The sequence below is a fragment of the Nuphar pumila genome, chromosome 3 (assembly GCF_984573655.1).
Source record: "Nuphar pumila chromosome 3, dmNupPumi1.hap1.1, whole genome shotgun sequence".
Classification (NCBI taxonomy): Eukaryota; Viridiplantae; Streptophyta; class Magnoliopsida; order Nymphaeales; family Nymphaeaceae; genus Nuphar; species Nuphar pumila.
The window spans coordinates 105,346,227-105,369,428 of NC_143251.1; the positions used below are offsets into that span (position 1 = coordinate 105,346,227).

Sequence of the window (23,202 nt, forward strand, 5' to 3'; positions counted from 1 at the left end):
TTTAAGGCTTTAGTTCGCTAACGAACACAAAAACCTACAGTTAAAATTTCACGACCATCGCTATTCAAAGCAGTCGATGGTGGAGATTTTAACAGGCCAATTTTTCTGGGTCTGTTGTAGGACAACACAGGTCTGACTAAGCTCGGTGTACGGGCTCGAGCGTCGGTTGATCCGAGTCCATTTTCGTTAGTTTTTTTTTTTTGTTAAGTTAGTTTTAGATTGTCTAGAGTTTGTCCTAACATTGGTCTAAGTTGGTCCAACATTTAAATATGTTAGGACTGGTTTTTATAGTCATCTAAGTTGCCTAATATACTTGACCCACTCGGCTAGCGCAGAGAAAGGCAGATTTGTCTTTTTACTTTGGTAGGGGTTCAAAAAGGATCCTAGCAGCATTCTGGAGGTCTGAACCCATCTGCTACAGCGGACCATACGCTAGTTTTCGTCAGAAAAATAAAACTTTGTTTGTTGGCAAACCCAGTTCAATCGGCTAGGCCCGAGTCTAGTCGATGGTGCGATTTAGTCAATGTGTTGGACTAGACCATGTGCATAGTCATATTCGATCATCTTAGGCTGCATTTAGGTCTGTTTTTAGGGTTGTTTAGGTCTGCATTTTTTGTGTCTTAGATTGCATATAGGTCTGCACTTAGAGTCTAAGGTCTAGATTAGGTTAGGTTGTACTAACTCTTATGCAAGCAAGTTTCTTTTTCGTGTTTGCAGTGTTTTGCAGGGAAGGCAGCAATCTCGTGCACATCACCATAACAAGGACATCAAGTTGTTGATTTCCTTTGCTTTCATTTTTATTTTCATCTAGTTAAGTAGGGCCCAGTGTTATCAAAAACGTGCATTGAGGCACAAAATGCGCGCCTCGCCTTGAGGAGCGCCCCTTTGTGCCTCAAGGTGCAAGCCTGAGGTGCAAAAAAAAATTTTTTTGTTTACAACAAGACTCCTGAGACATAATCAAAAAGATTTTTGTAGGTTAATCTCATATATTTTCCAGTTATTTCAGTTATGTAATAAGTTTCTTAGTATATTACTATATTTTAATTTTTGTTGGTTAATCTCGTATATTTTTCAGTTCTTTCAATCATGTAATTAGTTTCATAACATATTTCAACTTTTGTTGGTTAATCTCATATATTTTTCAGTTATGTAATCAATTTTTTAGTTACTTTTATATGTTAATCTCATATTTTTTAGAATAATCTTATATATTTTAACTTTTGTAGGTTAATCTCATATATTTTTCAGTTATTTCAGTTATGTAATCAGTTTCTTAGTATATTTTAACTTTTGTTGGTTAATCTCATATATTTTCTAGTTATGTAATAAGTTTTTAGTTACTTTTATATGTTAATCTCATATTTTTTAGAATAATCTCATATATTTTAACTTTTGTAGAGGTTAATCTCATATATTTTCCAGCTATTTCAGTTATGTAATCAGTTTCTTAGTATATTTTAACTTTTGTTGGTTAATCTCGTATATTTTCCAGTTATGTAATCAGTTTTTTAGTTACTTTTATATGTTGATCTCATTTTTTAGAATAATCTCATATATTTTAACTTTTGTTGGTTAATCTCATATATTTTCCAGTTATGTAAATGGTTTCTTAGTATATTTTTTCTTTTATTGGTTAATCTCATATATTTTCCAGTTATGTAATCATTTTTTTAGTTACTTTTATATGTTAATCTCATATTTTTTAGAATAATCTCATATATTTTAACTTTTGTAGGTTAATCTCATATATTTTCCAGTTATTTCAGTTATGTAATAAGTTTCTTAGTATATTTTAACTTTTTTTGTTAATCTCATATATTTTCGAGTTATATAATCAGTTTTTAGTTACTTTTATATGTTAATCTCATATTTTTTAGTACTTATTTGAGATTTTCTATTTCTTATTGGTTGTTATTTCATCAATAAAGCATTTCTTTATTTATTTGTATTTTTAGATATTTTTTATAATTTTTTAAAAGTTTTCAAAAAAAATTTGAGGCTTACGCTATACGCCTCGCCTCGGTTTTTGGTGGAGCGCCTCGCTACGCCTCAACGCTTTTCACAACACTGGTAGGGCCTTAGGCCAATTTTATTTTGGGTTATATTAATTTTTTATTTTTGCTCGAACACTTGTAATAGGCTTGGTGCTTGATTGCTTTTGCACGGTTTTTATTTTAAAGCAATACAAAAGAGTGAATTGTGTGGAATACGTAGTCTTACTTCGTTCTCTGTGGATTCGAACCGGTTATTGAAATTTGGTGTGCGGTTTACACTTATATTTTATTAAAAAATATTTTTTAAAGCAAAAACAAACCAAATTTTTGGCGTCGTTGCCGAGAAACGACGCTTAAGGCTAGGTATTCACTTTATTACCTAGTGTTTGTTCACGTATATTTAGGATTGTTAGTTCGCTTTCGTTCATTATTTAGAATTGCTAGTTTAATTTATTGCTTTATATTAAGATTGTTAGTTTGCTTTCAAAAATTACCCAGGATTGTTAGAACCACACTTGTATGTTAACCCTAGAGCTATCTTATTTTTACGCCCACCTAATTAAGGTACCCAATCTAGGTAACCGAGCATCTAGTTTGTTTATTGTTAAGATAACTATGTTGCTGCAAGTGTGTGATTGATTGTTTATTTGCTTTTGTTATAATTGCATGCTTTGTAATGTGGTTTGATCGCAATTGCACGTTAGTGTAGGTAGAAAACCATTTCTAAGACGTTTGTTATACCGGATTTTTAACAACGGTATATGCAAAAGCCACGCTCCCAAGACCCCCAACTCAAAACTGCACTTCCCAATCTGGAACATTTGTTTAGGAGCCGCTCTCCACGAGCTAGAGCAATGGGTGAGGAGGTACCAACACGCCCACTTAGGGAGTACTTCATTCCTAATGAGTACACCTCATCCTCTTGCATCACAAGACCGGATGTAAGGGCAAACACCTTTAAGATCAAGGCCAACATTATTCAAATGCTTCCATCTTTCTATGGCCTTAGTAATGAGGATCCTTATCGCCACCTTGCTGAATTCTTAAAAATTTGCTTGATTGTGCGAATTCACAACCTTGGCAATAATACCTTAAAACTCACGCTCTTTCTCTTCTCTTTGAAAGATAAGGTGAAGCATTGGTTGAAGTCTATTGCCTCGATTCGAATTACCACATGGGAGCAATTTCAAAAAAAAAATTTAAAGAAATACTTGCCCATTGGTAAACCGAATCAATACAGAAAATCAATCACTAGCTTCCTGCAGTTGGAAGGAGAGCAATTTCACGAAACATGAGAAAGGCTCAAGGATCTCTTGAGAAGATGCCCTCACCACCAAGTACCCAAATGGCAATTGGTGCAATATTTTTATGATGATCTTCCTGAGAATAACCGTCAGATGGTGGATGTTGCTTGTGGGGGCACATTCATGCTCAAGAACGAAGATGAAGCATGATTGTTTTTCGAAACATTGAGCGATAACTCTATGCACCATGCCTCATCTTCGAGGTTTGAAAGGACCACCTCTGATCCTAGTGCTCCTAAAAAGAGAGAAATTCTGAAAGTTGGGTCCAACCAAGAGCTTCAAATCAAGGTGGACCAGTTGGCTAGAAAAGTAGACCAACTGTTAACCAGCCCAATTACAGTGAATCAAGTGTGTGAGCTTTATGCTAGCCCTGCACACTATATTACAGACTGTTCGGCGACACCTCACTATCCTGAATTTGTTTAGAAGCAAGCGAATGTTGCCTAAGGTTTCGCCAGACTGGTGCATGATCTATATACACCCACTTACAATCCAGGTTGGTAAAACCACCCCAATTTTGCTTGGAGAAATCCACAAAATACCTTGGCTCCAAACCAAAACCAAGAGAGACCCAGTGGGTTTGGTGGTTTGCAAAGACCAGTGCCTCAAAACTCCCCCATGTTAAGACAGAATGCCCAGCAAGAAACTTCAACGAGTCAGTCTTTTGAGGAGAAGCTCTTGCAAGCATTCACTGATATAAAGGTCAACCTCAATTCTCATACCCAATTAATCTCAACACTTGAGGTACAAATGGGGCAATTGGCGGAAGCTTTAAGCAGGAGGAGTGAAGGGACCAGTGTTGTGAAAAGCATTGAGGTGTAGCAAGGCGCTTCACCAAAATTTGAGGCGAGGCGTAAAGTGTAAGCCTCAAATTTTTTTTTTAAACTTAAAAAAGACTATAAAAAATATCTAAAATTATAAATAAATAAAAATTGCTTTATTGATGAAGCAACAAACAACAAGAAATAAAAAATCTTAAATAAATACCGAAAAAATATGAGATTAACCTATTTTGTGAACCAATGCTTTGTCCAAAAGATGGAAAGATAAGTCGAAGAAGAAACAAAAAATACAAACTGAGAACAAGAATAGGGAAAAAGTGAAACTAACCCAAAATGTACAAACTGCGTGTTTCAAATGAACGAACTCGTCTCCTCCTTTCTCTCCAACAACAAACCCTAATACACCCAAACAAATTTTTGGCCCCCAAACTCGTCTCCTCCTAACTTGTCTCCTTGGCTCTCTGTTTTTCAGAAAATAACAGGGCAGGGCCCCCAACTGCGTGTTTCTCAGAAAATATAACATTAGGGTCGGGGGCCCTGTTATTTAAAACCTATTTTTTGGTCAAATGAGGGCTTTGACCTTCATTTGACCAAAAATTCGAGGCGTATAAGCCTCACCTTGAGGCATGCCTCGCCCTGAGGCGTGTGCCTCAAGGCGTATGAGGCGCACACCTCGGGCATTTGTGCTTTATACCTGCGCCTCAAGGCACAAAAGGCCCTTGCCCTGAGGCGAGGCACGCTTTTTGCGTCTTGAGGTGCGCTTTTAATAACACTAGAGGGGACATTGCCTAACCAACTTCTGGTCAATCCTAAAGGCAAGGAACAGGCCCAGCCTGGCTTGAACTTCACAAAGTCTCATCATGAGCAAGCCAAGGTTGTCCTAGCCTTACGTTCTGGTAAGGAGCACAAGAAGGAGGTGACTCAGCAAACGGATGCTCCTACATATATACCCTCTCAGTCATTACCTAAAAACCATGTGGAGGAAAAGGAGAAAATTCACAAGAAGAGCCTTATACTTCCTATGGCCCCCCTTACCCTTTCCTCAAGCCCTTGAAAAGTCTAGAACTTTCGACAAACAAGGGATAAAGATGCAAAAAATGCATGAATTATTCAAGCAAGTCCATATCAACCTTCTCCCGGTAGATGTCATCCAGCAAGTGTTGGCATACGCAAAGTTCCTGAAAAAACTTTGCACACAAAAAAGAAAATCAAGATCTCTGCCCAAGAAGATCTTCTTGATTAAGCAAGTGAGCTCGATGCTTCAACACCAAGCTCCACCTAAACTCAAGGATTCTGGGACACCGATCATCTCTTGTATTATAGAGAACATAACCATCGAGCGTACTTTGCTCGATATTGGGGCTAGTGTAAACATCATGTCGGGTTTCCTGTATGATACTTTTGGGATTAGGGACATAAAACCCACCTCGATCACCCTACAATTGGCCAACAGGTCTACCAAGATCCCTCGTGGGATATTGGATGATGTGATAGTCAAGGTCGAGGATTTTTATTTCCCTGTTGATTTTATTATTCTAAACATGGAAGGCACTGATGTCGTCCGCCAGGCCCCCATCATTTTGGGTAGATCATTCTTGACTATTGCCAATGCTTGCATTAATTGTTGTACTGGGGCGATGGATGTCTCATTTGGCAACAAGAAGATGTGATTAAACATCTTTGATGCTGCCATAAGACCAGCTGGAAATGACGAATGTTTCCATGTGGATAACACTAATCCTCAATGAGAGCAATCTGATCCACCACAGGAGTCGAAGTTTGATGATGTGTGTAATGATGCTATGCTATGAATGTTGCTTCGAATTATCCCAAGGCTGGAAATTCGAACCACTTCCTAACTTGGCAGAAGCCCTGCCAAACCATCAATTTAGAGCCCACCAACGCTTGAGCTAAAGCCTCTACCGGCTTCGCTTAAGTATGCATTTTTTATTAAGAACCAAACTTTACCAGTTATAATTGCCGCAAACCTCACTGAAGATCAAGAAATCAGCTTAATGAGGTCTTGCGATAATATAAATTGATAATAGGTTGGTCAATGGCAGACCTCAAGGGGATTGACCCATCCTTTTGCATGCACTGGATTATCATGGAAGAGGGTGTCAAACCCTCCGGAGAGATGCAAAAGAGGTTAAACCAATAAAGGAGGTAGTCAAGAAGGAGGTGGTCAAGTGGTTGGATGCATGTATCATTTACCCTATCTCTGACAGCCAATGGGTAAGCCTGACTCAGGTAGTATCTAAGAAGTTTGGGCTTACAGTGGTTGAAAATGAGAAGGGGAAAGTGTTTCCACACGCACCACTACGAGATGGCGAGTCTGTATAGATTACAGAAAACTGAATGAGGCAACGAGAAAGGATCGCTTTCCTTTACCGTTCATCGATCAGGCTCGCCAAACAAAACTACTTTTGTTTTCTTAAAGGATATTCTGGGTATAACCAAGTAGTTGTTCACCCCGAGGACCAGGAGAAGACAACATTCACCTATCCATATGGCACCTTCGCATTCAAACGTATTTGGGCTATGTAATACCCTAGCTACTTTCCATATGTGCATGATGGCCATCTTCTCCGACATGATGGATGATGTGCTGAAAATTTTTATGGATGATTTTTCAGTTTATGGGTCATCATTTGAGAATTGTCTCTACAAGCTTTGAAAAGTTCTTCAAAAATGTGTGGAGACTAATCTCGTTCTTAGCTGGAAAAATAATCATTTCATAGTCCAACAGGGTATAGTTTTGGAACACATTGTGTCCAACAAACAGATCGAGGTGGACAAGGCAAAGGTGGAAACCATAACCAAGTTGACACCTCCTCAGTCTCTGAGGGAGATCCGGTCCTTCTTATAACATGTTGGTTTTTACTGATGGTTCATAAAAGATTTCAATCAAAATATCTAGACCGTTGTGTAATTTACTAGCGAAGGATCAACCTTTTCGTTTTGATGAAGAATGTAGCAAGGCTTTCCACACTATCAAGGAAGCCTTAATTAGTACCCCGATCTTGAGGTCTTCGAACTGGACAAGACCTTTCGAGATCATGTGTGACGCATCGGACTATGCGGTGGGTGTGCTATTCTAGGGCAAAGGGATGATAAAAAGCCCTATGTGATCTACTATGTGAGAAAAACCCTTGCTGATGCACAATTGAACTATACCATAACAGAAAAGAAAATGTTCGTTGTAGTATTTGCCCTAGAGAAGTTTAGATCATATCTGCTTGGGTCAAAGGTGGTTGTTTATTCTAATCATGTTGCACTAAGGTATTTGTTGAACAAAAAAGACATCAAACCCAGACTCATCCGGTGGGTTTTGCTACTACAAAAGTTCGATCTCGAAATTCGAGATAAAAGCGGAAAAGCTAATGTAGTAGTCGATCATTTGTTGAGACTAGTTGCGGAGACATCTAACAACCAGAGTCAAATAAATGAGTCTTTTCCAGACGAGTAGATTATGACAGTTCGGTGTTTACCATGGTTTGTTAATATTGTGAACTATCTGGTGACCAGAAAGCTCCCTGAGCATTGAAGTAAGACCGAAAGGGATAGATTTCATGCTTAGGTGAAGTATTATTTTTGGGAAGACCCAGAGTTGTTCCGATATTGTGCCAGACCAAATTGTTAGATGGTGCGTCTCTGAGGATGAAGTAGAGAGCATCCTCAAGTTTTGCCATACTCGGCATTTGGAGGTCATTTTTCAAGTAAGAAGACTGCAGCCAAAGTCTTGCAATCTGGATTCTTCTGGTCCACATTGCACAGAGATGCTCACGAATTTGGTAAACGTTGCATCAGCTGCCAGCAAACGGGGAAGATGTCCCAGAGGAACATGATGCTCCTTATCCCCATTCTTGTGGTTGAAATATTTGATGTTTGGGGGATTGATTTCATGGGTCCTTTTTCGTCTTCATTTGGTTTTATATATATATATATATATATATATATATATATATATATATATATATATATATATATATATATATATATATATATATATTAGTGGCGGTTGATTATGTCTCTAGGTGGGTTGAGGCAGTGCCTACACATACAAACGACTATAAGGTGGTGCTTAAATTCATTGAGCATAACATCTTTAGTCGGTTTGGTGTTCTCCGAGCATTAATAAGTGATGGAGGAAAGCATTTTAAAAATGTACGGGTAGCTTCTCTTTTGAGAAAATATTCTGTAATGCATAATATTGCAACCCCTTATCACCCTCAAACCAGTGGACTGGTTGAGGTATCCAATAGAGAGCTTAAACGCATTCTGGAAAAAACTTTTAGAGCAGATCACAAGCATTGGTCTCAACGCCTTGATAATGCCTTATGGGCCTATAGAACTGTGTTTAAGACCCCTATTGGCATGTTCCCATACCGTTTGGTCTTTGGGAAGGCATGCCACTTGCCTATCGAATTGGAGCATAGGGCCTATTGGGCAATTAAAAGCTTAAATTTCGATTTAGCCCAAGCTGGGAAGGAACGATGTTTGCAACTTAGTGGGCTCGAAGAGTTGCAAAACGATACATCCAATAGTGCCCAGACCTACAAGGCTCGAACCAAAGCTTTTCATGATAAACACATTTTGAGGAAGACGTTTGAAAATGAGTAGAAGGTTTGGTTGCTTAATTCACATTTGCAACTCTTCCCTGGCAAACTACGGTTTAGATGAAGCGACCACTTCATTGTGAATGAAGTATTCCCTCATGAGGCTGTGAGTCTAAAGGACGCAAAGGCAGGGGTATTTTTAAGGTTAACGAGCAAAGGTTGAAGCCATATATTTCTGATCTCCCAAGTGAGCATGACCTTGAGTCCATTGATTTTATGGACGATGAAAGGTGAATATAGATCCGTCTGGCTGAAGACGTAAAACTTAGTGCTTTTTAAGAGGCAACCTATATGATTTCTGAGAGATTTAGAAACTTGTAACATAGAGTTATGATGCTTTCCTCATAAGACTAACCTGCGTTTGAAATGTATATGAATATACAGGTACGCAGGGCACATAGAAAGACAAAATGCAGGTATATTTCATAGGATGACATATCATTGACCATCCATAGCATACCACTGAGGATAGTAGAGTTTAGACATGGGGGAGGGTGTATTTTTCGAAAATATGCTTGTTTATGCATGTCTTGCTTAAATAGAATGTATAAGAAACATGTATGAAAATTAGATTTAAGCTATGTTAAGGACTTAAGCATGTTACATAGGATGTACGTCCAGTATATGATACTTCTTGGATGAATTCAATCAAAGATATTACATGTAGACATATATGTATGAGATTGTATGCATGATAGTGTTAAAGTAGGGATAAATATGTCTCAAAAAGGCACTGAAGTGAGATATACATAGCACCATCGAGAAAAAAAAAAGAGAAAATGTGCATTTTTAGTGAGCTCTAGTGATCTAAATAATGAAAGTAGTTGGGTTGTTACACCCTACAAGGTGTGGTGGTTCACGCGAAAAACAAAAATGAGGAGAAACTAGAACTTCATGTCTAGTTAGTGTTTGTGGCCTACTTGGTTCGAGTAAGTAAGCCCGAAGGGTGCTTAGCACCTGGTGCCCTAAGGTCACCTGATCTGGGAGTCACTAGCCCAAAGCTCGCTATATGGACCTTGTAGATAGCCTAAGGAATACTGACATTGCACAAGGCATACAGGAAAATACAAAGAGCACACGCAATAAAATTCGAGGTGCGATCAGTTGACACGGAAGTGCATAATCATGAGATCATATTTGGAATTACTTAGGCATTTGAATGCATTGCAGTTTTCATTACTATATGATACATGTAGATTCTTAACTAAAGGAGTCTGAGAGTGTTGTATAGGAGACAAAATGCCGCATCTGACATGTTTCGATGATACATAAATTAATGTCTAAGAGAAATACATATCATATTGCCTACATATTTTGAGGAAGCATAAATGCAGAATGTTTAGGGGTATCATCACTGGAAACCCTCACGAGACCTTACTCATACACTAGGGTAACCTAAGGGTTTAAAGGGCTTGTTGCATATGCTAAATGCAACCATAATTCCTACGAAAGTGAGTTAGGATGTAAATTATTGATATTTTTGTTTCTTTTATATTTTGCAATGCATGAGCATGAGATCTAGACAGTACATTGCTCGAGGACGAGCAAATGTCTAAGCATTGGGGCATTTGATGGATCACAATAAGAGCTACATATTCACATTCAAATGCATGCATTTTATAGCTTTTTGACATAATTGCCCATGTTTAGGACTAGAATTGGGTCAAAAATGTAATTTTGGGTTTCGGAGCACAATTTTGGATTTGGATCACAATAGGAGATCCAATTGGTCCAACCCAAGAACCAAATTGATCTGGATTGGATCCAAGGTGTATTATGTATTGGATATGGAATCCAAAAGCCAACACCTTCCAAGAAATTCAAATTTTTGAATTTCCTTTTTTCTTTTACATGGCTAAGGTGGCAAGCAATGCTTTCTATATTTTTAAATCCATGCAAAGAGGGAAGGAAAATGGGGGGGGGGGGGCGAGATTCTCAAAAAATCACCCCTCTTAAAATTAATTGAATTGAAAAGAAAAACAAAAAAAAAGGAAAGCAAGAAAGTCATAACTTTCTTTTTCCTCTTTCTTGCTTCCTCTCCCTTCCCATTTCAAGCATGAATCAGAAGGGGAAAGTGGTGGACCAGATCCACAAAAATCACCCCTTCTAAATAAAAGCTTCACAAAAAGAAAAAGATCTCATTCTCCTCTTGTAAAAAAGGAATTTCTCTGTTGTAGCCGCCCTCATCCTCTGCTCCAGGTCTAGTACCAGCCTCCCTTGTTGAGCTTTGTGTTTCTTATCCCGTCTGCTCTCTTCTCCAACCCTCTTCTATGTCTGAGGCGAAGACGAAAAAGCTGGCCGGCCTACCCCCTCCAACACTGCAGCATAGAACCCGCCACTGAGGTAGGATCGACACCTGATATTCCCTTCACTGGTTTGGCATAAATTCGATAGCCTTCTCTAAATCTAAAAATTCTCAAAAAATCATTTTTGATTTGAGAAGGTTGTCCTTGACATTCTGCATATTTTTTGTAAAGAAAAAGCATTCCAAATCAGATCGAAATTACCCAAATACAAAATCGGGTTTCGAGATCCGCAATAGGCCTATTCGGTCAGAAACAGTCAGGTTCAGGCAGTTGCCGATCTCCGATCGACCTGAATTTTGGATATGTTGCAGAAGACACATCTAACAGATCTGTGTTAAATTTTGGCATGATTTCATCCACGGGATCTTGATTTATAAAATCCGAAAATCAAGGGACGTCCCTGATGCCTAGCACAGTCAAGATCTGTCAGGCCGATATTATGCAGCGCGTATTTCTTTCAATTTTTTATTTTTTCTGATTTTTTTTCTTTTGTATTAAAGTTTTGTGTGAATACCTCGTACCCTGATTTTTTGATATCAGAGCATAAAGTTTTAGACATCACAAACCGATCCGACGGATTATGTTAGGAACCCGACCGACCGACACTATTGACATTATTTTATGTTCATTTTTTGGTCAAACTGAGCCTAGTTTGGGGTTGTAGTTCGTTGACGAACATAGGAACCTACATTTAAAATTTCACGACCATCATTGTTCGGAGCAGTCGGTGGCGGGGATTTTAACAGACTGTTTTTTTTGGGTTTGTCGCAGGACAGCATAGGTCCGACTAAGCTTAGTGTGCGGGCTCGAGCGTCGGTTGACCTGAGTCCATTTTCATTAATTTCTTTCATTTTTTTCTGTGTCAAGTTAGTTTTAGATTGTCTAGAGTTTGTCCTAACATTGGTCTAAGTTGGTCCAACATTTAAATAGGTTGGGTCTGGGTTTTTTAGTCATCTAAGTTGCCTAGTATATCCGACCCACTTGGCTAGCGCAGGGAAGGGCAGATTTATCTTCTTACATTGGTAGGGGTTCAAAACGGACCCCAACAACATTCTGGAGGTCTGAACCCGTCTGCTATAGCGAACCATACGCTGATTTTCGTCAAAAAATTAGACTTGGTCTGTTGGCAAACCCAGTTCAATCGGCTAGGCCAGAGTCTAGTCGATGGTGCGGTCTAGTTAACGTGTTGGACTAGACCGTGTGCATAGTTATATTCGATCATCTTAAGCTGCATTTAGGTATGTTTTTAGGGTTGTTTAGGTCTGCATTTTCTGTGTCTTAGATTGCACATAGGTCTGCACTTAGAGTCTAAGGTCTAGATTAGGTTAGGTTGTACTAACTCTTGTGCAAGCAAGTTCCTTTTTCATGTTTGCAGTGTTTTGCAGGTGAAGGCAGCAATCCCGTGCACATCACCCTAACAAGGACATTAAGTTGCTGATTTCCTTTGCTTTCATTTTTATTTTTATTTTCATCTAGTTAAGTAGGACCTTAGGCCAATTTTAATTTGGGTTGTATTAATTTTTTATTTTTGCTCGAACACTTGTAATAGGCTTGGTGCTCGATTGCGTTTGCACATTTTTTTATTTTAAGGCAATACAAAAGAGTGAATTGTGTGGAATATGTAGTCTTACTTAGTTCCCTGTGGATTCGACCCGAACTTTCACCACTTGCGTGTGTGAACCGGTTATTGAAATTTGGTATACAGTTTACACTTATATTTTATTGAAAAATATATTTCGAAATATATTTCAAAGCAAAAATACACCATGGTTTCTAGAGATATATTCAGGGAGCCACAGGACTGCAAGTTTTTCATCATTTCAGTAGAAAAATGTATGCCTCACACTAATGATGAAGGTCACAATTTTTCATCCAATCAGGGGCATGGACAGGCATTTTCTCTTTAAAATACTGAGCATAAAGAATATATTAAATAGATTCAATTTTTCTATTGCCACTAAGTAGATTAGAATTATGGTTATCCTTAAAAGTTCCTTTTTTGGTTCAGATCAACTAATGTCTATCAAAGCAATAGACAAAGGGTACTCGTTAGATACTCGTCCAACATATGGAACCCTTTTTGTTTCCTTCTCAGTACCTCCAGCTTCATCCCCTCATAAATAAAATATGGGTCCTATGTAGGTTTAGATCATAATAACCAGGTTCACAGGTTGTGGATCTTCAAGTGACAGAAGACCCCAGTAGAATGAGAAAGAGAGAGGTGTGTGCTGAGTTTCACTAGTTTAGGTAAACACAGTGCTATTTCTTCTGATATGTGCAAAAGAACATTAAACCTCAAAAACAAAGAAAAATACTAAATAGACAAGTAGATACCTAACAATTGTGAACATAATAAATAAACAAGAGTAAGCACGGAAGATAAATACTTTAATGTTGAAGATTAATAGAATGAAGATAAATACTTTAATGTTGAAGATTAATAGAATGAAGATAAATAACCTATTATTATCAGTTATATATTATTTATTAGGTCATTAAGCACAATCATCATATACATGCAAACACAAGATATCATAAGTTCTAATTTTACCCGATTCTTTCTAGTACAACAGAAGTACCAAGAATATTACCAAGAGCAGCTAAATCTTTAATAGCAGTAGCAATATGCATAGAAGTGTATCAGTAAATAGTCAACATCTAAGATCCATTTGTTATGACACATTGTAGGAGGGTTTACAAAAACAAAATATATTTGTTGACTAATAGGGAGCCAAATAAAACTGAAAAGTACACAGGAAAAGGAAAGGTGTTCCATCAAAGGGTCTAAGGGCATGAAACAGAGAAGTTAAAAACATGAAAACAGTACAAAACAATAGTGCATTTCAAAATTACGGGAACCAAGACTCATAAGGCCAAGCTCTACTAACAGGCAAGAATGGACAATTTAATCCAAAGTTGCTAGTCCAGGAAGCGAGAGCGGGAAGCGATTCGATAAGCAGAAGCGGGAAGTGAGGCACTTCTAAAATTTTAGGAAGCAGGAAGTGTGGGACTTAGAAGCTAACCAAAAATCATCTCGGAAGCGAACTGGAAGCGAACAAGAAACGGATAGGGAAGCGAACTACGATTCGAGTGGAAAGCGAATAGGAATCGAATTTTCCTGATATGGGAAAAAAATTGTTAAAGGCGCGAAGCACAAAAAAAAAAAACTCACTTCCAAATATTGGGAAGCAAGCTTCCCAATAATGGGAAGCGCACTTCCCATTTAAAAGGTTCACTTCGCCACGCGTTTCGGGGAAGTGCACTTCCCCGAGTCATATAACGTTTTGGGTAACCCTGATTTAATCTCATTAAGATACTATTTTTTCTAAAGAGTGCAAAATGACCACAAATTAAAAATATACAAAGCACCTGTACAGGAAAACAAGAAAAGAAGATTACCTCTGGCAACAGGTCCACTGTCCTCCCTGCTGCAATTTCGAAGGCACATATTTTCATGATAGCTGTTATTGCATAGCCCTTTAAGAGGCCAAAAAAAATGAAGAAAAAGCAAAAGAAAATATGTCATCATGCAACTCAAACAATCAAGAGATTCAAGACAATCTAAATCACAAAAAATTGCCAAACTGCAATCTGTGATACATCACTCATAAAACAAATGCAAACATCTTATTTTTATAGATATTTGGATAGCTCATTTTTATTCAGGAGAAATTTATGTTAAGTTTTTTTTTTCCTTTTTAAAGCTAGCCATGATGATATTATCGCAATATGGCACACTGGGAACAGGTATTTATGCAATTTCCAGTGAAAGGATATTTTGGTTACCCTACCTTTGGCATGTGGGTTTTTTCTCCCTTTTTTTATTAGAAAGGGTGGATATGGGTAATTTTTGAGATATGTAATGACTAGACAGTAGAGAATCTAGAGATCATTAACATAAGTACTAAGACTCGCAGCTCCAAAGGGAGAACTTCTGTCATCCAAAGACTTTCAAATATAGATACACAATCATATGTACAAAACAGCGGCAACCACCATAGAGAAGAGATTCATATATATATATATATATATTTAACAATTTTAAGTTAACACTAATGAAATAAAAACAATTATCATATCAGCAATTCATCATGCATAAATTCATGCAATAAATCAAATTAATAATCTACAATTGTTACTCCTCATCAATAAAAAATAGCACCATTGGTGCGGAGGTGCATATGTATATATATATATGTGTGTGTGTGTATATGTGTATATGTGCATTTATGTATTTATATATATATAATATAGATAAAACTAGACTTGGTTAGGGTTAACTGAATCTACTTTTGGGCAGAAGTGTGGTTGACTTCACCTGACAAAAGGAAGCCGTGTCCAAGTGTCACACCCACATGGGTGGCGGGTGCAGTGCCCTGTTAGAACAGTCCGCGTTACATGGATGACTTCTTATTTCATTTCCAATTATTATTTGTTTCTTCCAAATTTGAGATGGTATTGGAGTTTATGGATCCACACCTTTACAAGACAAGTAGGTAACCGTATCCTGCCTTGAGGTTTTACTTGTTTTCCTAACCATACATTTATGTGGATGGCCTTGTCTTTAACTTTCTACCTAACCTAAGGTTCATTAATCTTCCATCAAATGAAGAAAATATGGGACAAAAAGATTTGAAACCACAATCTTCAGATGTAAACATTCTAGGTATCAATGCATTTCAATGAAGCCATGAATGCACATTCCCAACAAAGAAAAATACCACAATGGAAAAAATGGGCCAACCTTAAGGTTCAAATGCAGCATTACCTTAACAGTGTCAACACTTGAGTGGGCCTCAGCCACATCACACAACTTTCCGGTTATGTAAGAAGCTGTGTACTTCCCATCAGCTGTTCCATATTCTCCAAGCACCCAACAGATAACCTGAAATTTGAACAGAAAACAAAATAAACTTGCAAGCAAAAGAAAATTGGCTATTCACCTTAACAACAAGCAATAGCAGCAGATAAACAAGCGTGAAACATGAGGATTATATGTACTTGCAGAAAAACAGAAGGCAACTTAGGCTCCCCCATAATGTGTAAATATGACTCCACCTGCAAATAAAAAGAAAGAAATATCACAGATCAATATAAAAAGTTGGAGCAAAATGCCTGCCATATCTGATACTTGTCTGTGTGTGCGCTTGTGGGGGATTCAAGCCCAAGACTTTCACAGAAAATTACGCACAGAAACATGCATGCATGTACAAGCATGATAATGTTATTAGCACTATATATCCTAAACAAGTATATACCAACACACATGCATGTGCACCGACATTCAGAACACATGCATGCATATATACACATGCATGCAGATGCATACTGTGCATACAAATTATGCCACTTAATGAAAGCTTCTTAACGGTAACACAGAACTTGAGAGTGAAATTGAGAAAACTCCATCTTGAAGGGCATCTCCAAATAAGCAATTATACAAACTTCAGGCCCTATGCTATAAACAAGTACCAAAGATCCAAGAAAACCCATTTTTTCAAAAATTTTGGCAGAGGATTCTCTCTTTAAGACACAAGAAACTGCCAAAGAAGAAAATTAAATATTTATCAGCAGGTATGTCATGAAAAGAAACATTATAGTCGAACACCTTTAAAAAGTTGACCCGTCTAAAAAAGATTCTCATGAAGATTAATATTCTGATATTTTCATGCAAAATGATTGTCAATGCTAAAAAGGAAAGAAAAATGCAAAACCTAACTTCTTGGTCAAACATATTACTGATGAATACAAGCACACACTTCACATGCTCAGTTTTAATATATACAAATCCAGAATGCAAGTAACGTAATGGAGTGACATACAGCAGAGGACCTCAGTTGGCTATATGCATCTTCATCATCCTCTCCAAACCCCTCTGCAATTAGGTGCATCAAATTGTGTGCCACTTTAATATTAACAAGATCCCCAGCATGCTCAAAGACCTTATTCATGGCCTGCAAAAGAAACAAGATTGTGGCACTGAGATCTTAAATAAGAACCAACATGAAACACATATCAAAAAATTGGAAGCTTCTCAAGAAACCATTTTTTTACATGCCTGGATAAACCACTGGTTGCTCGGAGCAAATTGCTCTGCAAGTTCCACACATCGACTTGCAATTTCTGTTTTATAATGATTGTCACTGATGTTGGTCATGTAATCAATCATGCGATCAACTATCACTTCCACATTGGTGGATTTTGTCATTTTATAAAGCAAGTCAAAGGTCTTTCTCTTTAGAGTGTCATCTGGATCCTGTTGAAGAAACACATTCGAATTCAAGACTAAAATGTCGAGAACTTTAAAGAAAAAAGATAACCTCGACATAAAGATTCACTGGCCTACATGACAACAGCATTTACTGGAAAGATGTCATGAGCATCCAACAGAATAGAAACCTCAAGATGCATAATATTCATGAAAAACAACACTTTCTCCAGCTATAAAGAACTCCCCAGAAAAGGGGTAAAAGTGATGAGAACATTATTAATGGCAAATGATCAGAAAAGGATTAGATTATAAGGATATTCTTATGAAAATCAGGATTAAAAGTTAATCACAACAAACTAGAATACTGGAAATTTATTTATTTTTCAGATATAGAAAATAAAACACCTAAAGGAAGATATGTAGGAGAAGAAAAAAAAAGGAAGAAAGAAAAGGGTCATCTCAATAGAAAAGAATAAATGAAATATTTCAAAAAAAAAAAGAATAGGCAAAGGGCATAAGCAAAAGAAGGTTTAAAACAAGAATCTTGTGAAGCAAGAATGATATCAAAATTCACAGTAAACATGTTCCACAGTGTAATCTTTTAGAAGAGCTTGCAATCCACTTGAACATAAATCCATATAAACAAATTTTTTTAATGGATACATGCATTCTTAATCATGACAAAAAAAAAAAATTATGAGCTATTCTACAAATTAACTCCTGAAAGAGTTCAACATACTGAATAGAATGTTGGGGGCTCACCTCTAAACAATCAATCACAGCCAACTGGTGTTCTTCTGCAATATCCGGGTTTATTTTGATGAGTCTACGAAGAGAATCAATGCCCATATATTTAAGATTGTGGTTGTCACTCTGTCCACATCAGAAAATCATATTCAGGATCAGGATCACTATCTTGCTTTCAGTAGTTCTACAAGCAAGAGGGCCCAGGTTTGTTTAACCATCTGACCTATTAAGTGTACTTTAAGTACCTAGGAAGCAAACCAAAAATTTATTCTGCATTGAACAAACCTTTAGAAATCTGGATGTTGCTTCAGCTGCAGCATCTAGTAATTTAGGACTGGGATGTATAGATGAAACAGTGCAAATGCATTCATAGAGAACTGCATTCCCAATGTTGCTTGTTGTCTCACACTTCCTAAAAATGTCCCCTAGTACAGCATACATATTTTCGCTGGCATGCTTGTCACCACTACCAAGCAATGCCAAAATTTTAAGCAATCTGATCTGCAAAAGAATGAGACATAAGTACCTGATTAAGTTCTCAATTTGTCAAGAAATGCACATCACAAGCATAAATATGAGCACTTAGATGCAACTTATTGCAAATCTTTTTTAGGCAAAGGAGAAAACAAAAAAAAAAAAGACTAAGGCTCTGTTTGGGAGCCGATAGTTTGGGATAGATTTGCAAATTCCATGCACAAAGTTGTAGATTATGGATTTGGCATTTCCTACTATGCCTGTTTGGGAGCACCTTTGAAGTCTGGCTATTCCTTTGCCATATTCCACTTAGGAGAAGAATAATGTCGGTACTCTGTAAAGCTGACCTGCTAGTGAGTTGAACCCGACCCCATACATATTCTACCCCCAATTTGATGACTTTCCAGTTTGGTCTGTTTAGCTTGCTTGCAGCCATAGTAACAGCCATGAATTAGGTTGAGCAAGAACACAATCAAAGTACCGGCTCCGTCCAGTGAATTCAAGATTGAATGTTGAATGCTGCAACTATGCCATGCACTTTACCGAGAGGCATGGGATATAAGTGCTGAGGGCCCGAGACACACCATATCACCATTCAGTGCATTAGTCTGGGGAGACTGTCATGCAAAAGCCAATTTTAGGCTCACACTGCAGCTCAATCTCTAAGCTACAGAGATAGGATCAGCCTAGTTGCAAACGATTTTAATGATGTAATCCTTATAAAAGTCCATATGCTTCACGTTCTAGGCAGAGCATGGTAGTATCAGATTTTCCAGGCCCAAAACCACCCAAAAAAGTATACAAGCATAAATTGAACCCAAGGCATGTGTTCTCATCAAAACAGTGAACATTGAGCAACTTGAAACCATCCATATATTCACAAAAGAAACAATACTCATCCGTGAAGCCAATTAACCAAACAAACCTGAATAAAGGGAGCTGGCATTTGATGGTAATCATAGGTCTTAGGAAGTCTTCTTTCCGCCACTTGTTTGAGAATGCTAACAAAACTGACAACCAAGTCCTTATATGAATTTACATCTGCTGAAATAAGATCTAATAGAGGACATAGTGATGCACCCATGACCCCAGGATCATTATCACATAGCCTCTACAAAAGCAAAAAAAAAAAATTAGTTAATTAATAAACCCAAATGAGATTAACCGTCGATCAGATCATGAGATGACCACCAATGAAATTTCATATAAAATCTACTGGAAATTCATTAAGATCCACAACTAAAACCAACAACAAATCGTGAACTCATGACAGCACATATACCCATCAAAATGTTCTCACTGAAAACAGCCACATAGACCCACCAAAAACATCAATCCAGAAACTTCATGACTGAAGCAAAAGGAAAAACAGGACGCAACTAGTTGTTCATACCCATAAAATTCTATGAACAATATAATCACTCCTTGATATCGTGAACTTAAGTCTACAATACCGCTGTGAACTTGCAGCCATCAAAATGCTTTAACTGGAAGATCCAAAATTAGGGAAAAAGAAAAAAGTTCCAGGAAATCTAAAAACTAAACTGAACAGCGAAATGCCACAATACACCATGAGAAAATCTAAACCAAAAAACACTACGTCCCTAAAAATTACGAAACAAAACCACATTATCTCATCTAATAGCAACCATGCACACATACCCGTCAAATTCTATTCACACTGTTCTACCAAGCAAAGCGAAATCAATCAGACGATGTCAAGAGAGCACACCTTCCTGAAATTGGAGATGAGGTGAAACACGGATGACGGCGCCCGCTGATAGAACCTATGCAAGGCCATGATGGCCTTCTTCCTCACCGCCTCCTTCGGATGGCCGAGCAGCTCGACCACCTGAGGAAGAACCGCAGGGATCGTCTCCTCATTGATCAACTTGCAGACCGCAGTTAACGCGGCGCAGACGAGGAGATAGTTGTCCGACTTCAGATCCTTCTGGATGGTGTTCACAATCAGAATGATGAGATCGTGATCCTCGTTGAGGAAGAGGGTCACGGCGAGGTACCCTGTCCGCTTGAGCAGCAAGGAGTCGTCGTGGGTCATCTTCACAGCGTGGATGTAGCCGAAGGAGGCGTCGTGGCCCAGCATCTCAACGTAGACGAGCCGAATTATGTACTCCTTCATCTTCCTCCTGAGCACATCCGGTTCGGCGATCCTCTTCTTCAGGGTCTCGATCTCCTGGAGGACGATGCGGTCCTCCTCTGCCTTGGATCGGCACTCACCGATGGACTTCACGAGTTCGAGGAACTCCCTCGATTGGCCCCAACCCCCCTGTGAGCCCATGGCGAGCTCCCTCCCGATGGTTTTCAGTTGCTCCATCCTCCCCGAACCGTTCCGATCGAAAAGGGCCTCAAATTCCAAAGTTGGTCATCGATCCCGAAAGGCCCCAAAAGCCAAAACCATGCAGAGAGGAGAAGGGGCTCGGAATCCGGCGTTTTCAGACGATTCTGAAGCCACCCAAATAGCGAAAAGAAGACGAGGGGAGGGATTGTTCTCTCTCTCTCTCTCTCTCTCTCTCTCTCTCTCTCTCTCTCTCTCTCTTGGGAAGAGCGGAACCGACACGAAAAGAGTGACCAAGTTTGTGATTTTAATGGGGGCTGGCTCTGTTTGATCTTGATCTCCTTTGGATGCTTCTCTCCACCACTGCTTGTTTCTTTCACCTAACAGTTGGTTAATAAGTAACAACGTTTTGCTAACCAGAAAAAGCAAAGTTTGTGTTCATACGGATCAAGTTTGGGACACGAGTCTGGCTTGGACACCTGAGACGCGAGTCGGATCCCCAATGGCGAACGATCATGTTTGATGAGATCCGAGTCTATATCTGTGAGGGTCTGATTTAGGTTACGAGTGAGGTAGTATGGCTCGATTCATGCCCGTACTTACTAGAGGCGTCAACGAGTTGAACTAGAGGTGTCAATGGGTTGTGTTTGACCCATACCCGATTTGGTGACAAAGAAGGAGGTTGGATTAGAATATGGACAGACTCAAATGATCCAATTAATATATGCAGCCGGTTATGGTTTATGAAATTTCATACCACAACCCAGGTCCAGATTCTCAAAATTTCAATGTAAAAAAGATAAAAAATGATTATTCATGCAATCCTTTATGTAGCGACCTCAAACTACTTCTTGAAAAATAAAAATAAAAATTAAACAATTATGAAAAACTACCCAAAGATCAAGGTACATTACAAATTTAATATTCACAACTCATCAATCATTTCAGATATAAAATAAATTTAAATCATGAACTAAAATTTTATTTACTAAATCAAATAATATCAATTAAGTTTTAAATAGTTTGCAAATCAAATCCAGCTAATCCAATGTACGTCAGAACTCGGGCCACCAGACCATAATCCTCGTGTTCAGACAGCCAGCCTCTTCATCATGAAGCCTCAATACCTAAAAAATAATTTTAAAAATCGGGTGAAAACTGAAGTTCTTGAACGAGACTCACTCAAAATCCAATAGTAAATAATTTAACATAAACTAAATTAAACACAGGTTTAAGAAGGTCCTACATACAACACATATTTAAAACAAACTTACAACTTGAGCAGTTCAAACAAATAATAACAAATTTTATGCTAAATTAAACATTTTGGGATGCATGAAATCAATGTTAAACTTTTAGGAATGCATGAATCAGTGCAACATGCATAACTTTTTAAATTAAATTATCATAATTTTTTTTACATGCATGTCCCTATTTAATACACAAAAAATTAATTTTCACTTTCTTACAAACCCGTGGATACTAAAAAATGAAAAAAGTTCTTAAGGTTTAAGGTAGTTCTCAATATTAACTTAACACATAATTTGTATTTTTAATTATTAGGTTCTACATTTGTTCTTTGACCGATATCAGGAATCATCACCATCAATCAAAACATTAGGAATCATCACCTAATATCAGGACATCAAAGAAATTAGCATTCATTGATGCCACTTTCTTGGCATACCAATAACTATAACTGAATCAACACCGCCACCATCAAACAAAGTGACAAAAGTTTTCTACAACCGTGATCGAGAACACGAACCACACATCGAGTTGTTAAGAACAACAAGCATACACGGTGTTTAGTATCCTCACGGTCTCCAACGACCGTTATCTATGGTTCTCATCCTTTCATAGGGACATCATGAAGTTAAAGTCATTACATTGTTTGATCTCTTTTATCAATCTTAATTAATTTGTAGTTATGCAAACCATCATATAATAACATATTCAAGCTTTTGTCTTATCAAATCAATAGTGTAACTATTTTAAAAACAAATTTTGAATTTTATTTTGCAATACATGCTTTTGACATCCAAAAGCCTAACAATATTCACACATAACCACTATACAAGTTAATAAAATTTAAATGACATTGTAAAATTTTAGTGAAGAACAATCACACATAGATATTCAAGTTTTGTGTTTACAATACAACATCAGTGCATATCCATAACAAACAAATGAATGTACATTGAACCAATTATATCAATACACAAAACTTTTATAACAATTCAAATTCGGCATTTATTTTCTTCAGATTGACTAACTGTCCAAGGCAAATCAGTTTTAACTCTTTTAATTGGAATCAGAGTTATAGGCAACTAAAAATTCAAACTCTAATTTGATTTTCAAGCATACTTCTTTTACATGACAAAAATCATAATTTATGGCATACCGAAAATCAAATTTTTATAACATCAAAGTTGCTTCTAGAATCATATTTAATTAAATTGAATTTTT

At 37.6% G+C, this 23,202-nt stretch overlaps 1 protein-coding gene across 1 annotated transcript in view; it reads right to left on the bottom strand.

Annotated features, from left to right (window-relative positions):
- The window catches only part of LOC149843198 (AP-4 complex subunit epsilon-like), a 40,847-nt gene extending 19,745 nt beyond the window's left edge, over nucleotides 1-21,102 (bottom strand). The window contains exons 1-9 of the mRNA XM_089999646.1: nucleotides 20,170-21,102; nucleotides 19,363-19,548; nucleotides 18,249-18,464; nucleotides 17,979-18,089; nucleotides 17,064-17,261; nucleotides 16,828-16,959; nucleotides 16,007-16,063; nucleotides 15,774-15,890; nucleotides 14,405-14,482 (exon numbers count right to left, since the gene is read on the bottom strand). Of these exons, the coding sequence (XP_089855772.1) occupies nucleotides 14,405-14,482; nucleotides 15,774-15,890; nucleotides 16,007-16,063; nucleotides 16,828-16,959; nucleotides 17,064-17,261; nucleotides 17,979-18,089; nucleotides 18,249-18,464; nucleotides 19,363-19,548; nucleotides 20,170-20,772 (1,698 nt within the window). The 5' untranslated portion in view covers nucleotides 20,773-21,102. The remainder of the gene's footprint in view (nucleotides 1-14,404; nucleotides 14,483-15,773; nucleotides 15,891-16,006; nucleotides 16,064-16,827; nucleotides 16,960-17,063; nucleotides 17,262-17,978; nucleotides 18,090-18,248; nucleotides 18,465-19,362; nucleotides 19,549-20,169) is intronic.
- Between the last annotated feature and the right edge of the window lie 2,100 nt (nucleotides 21,103-23,202).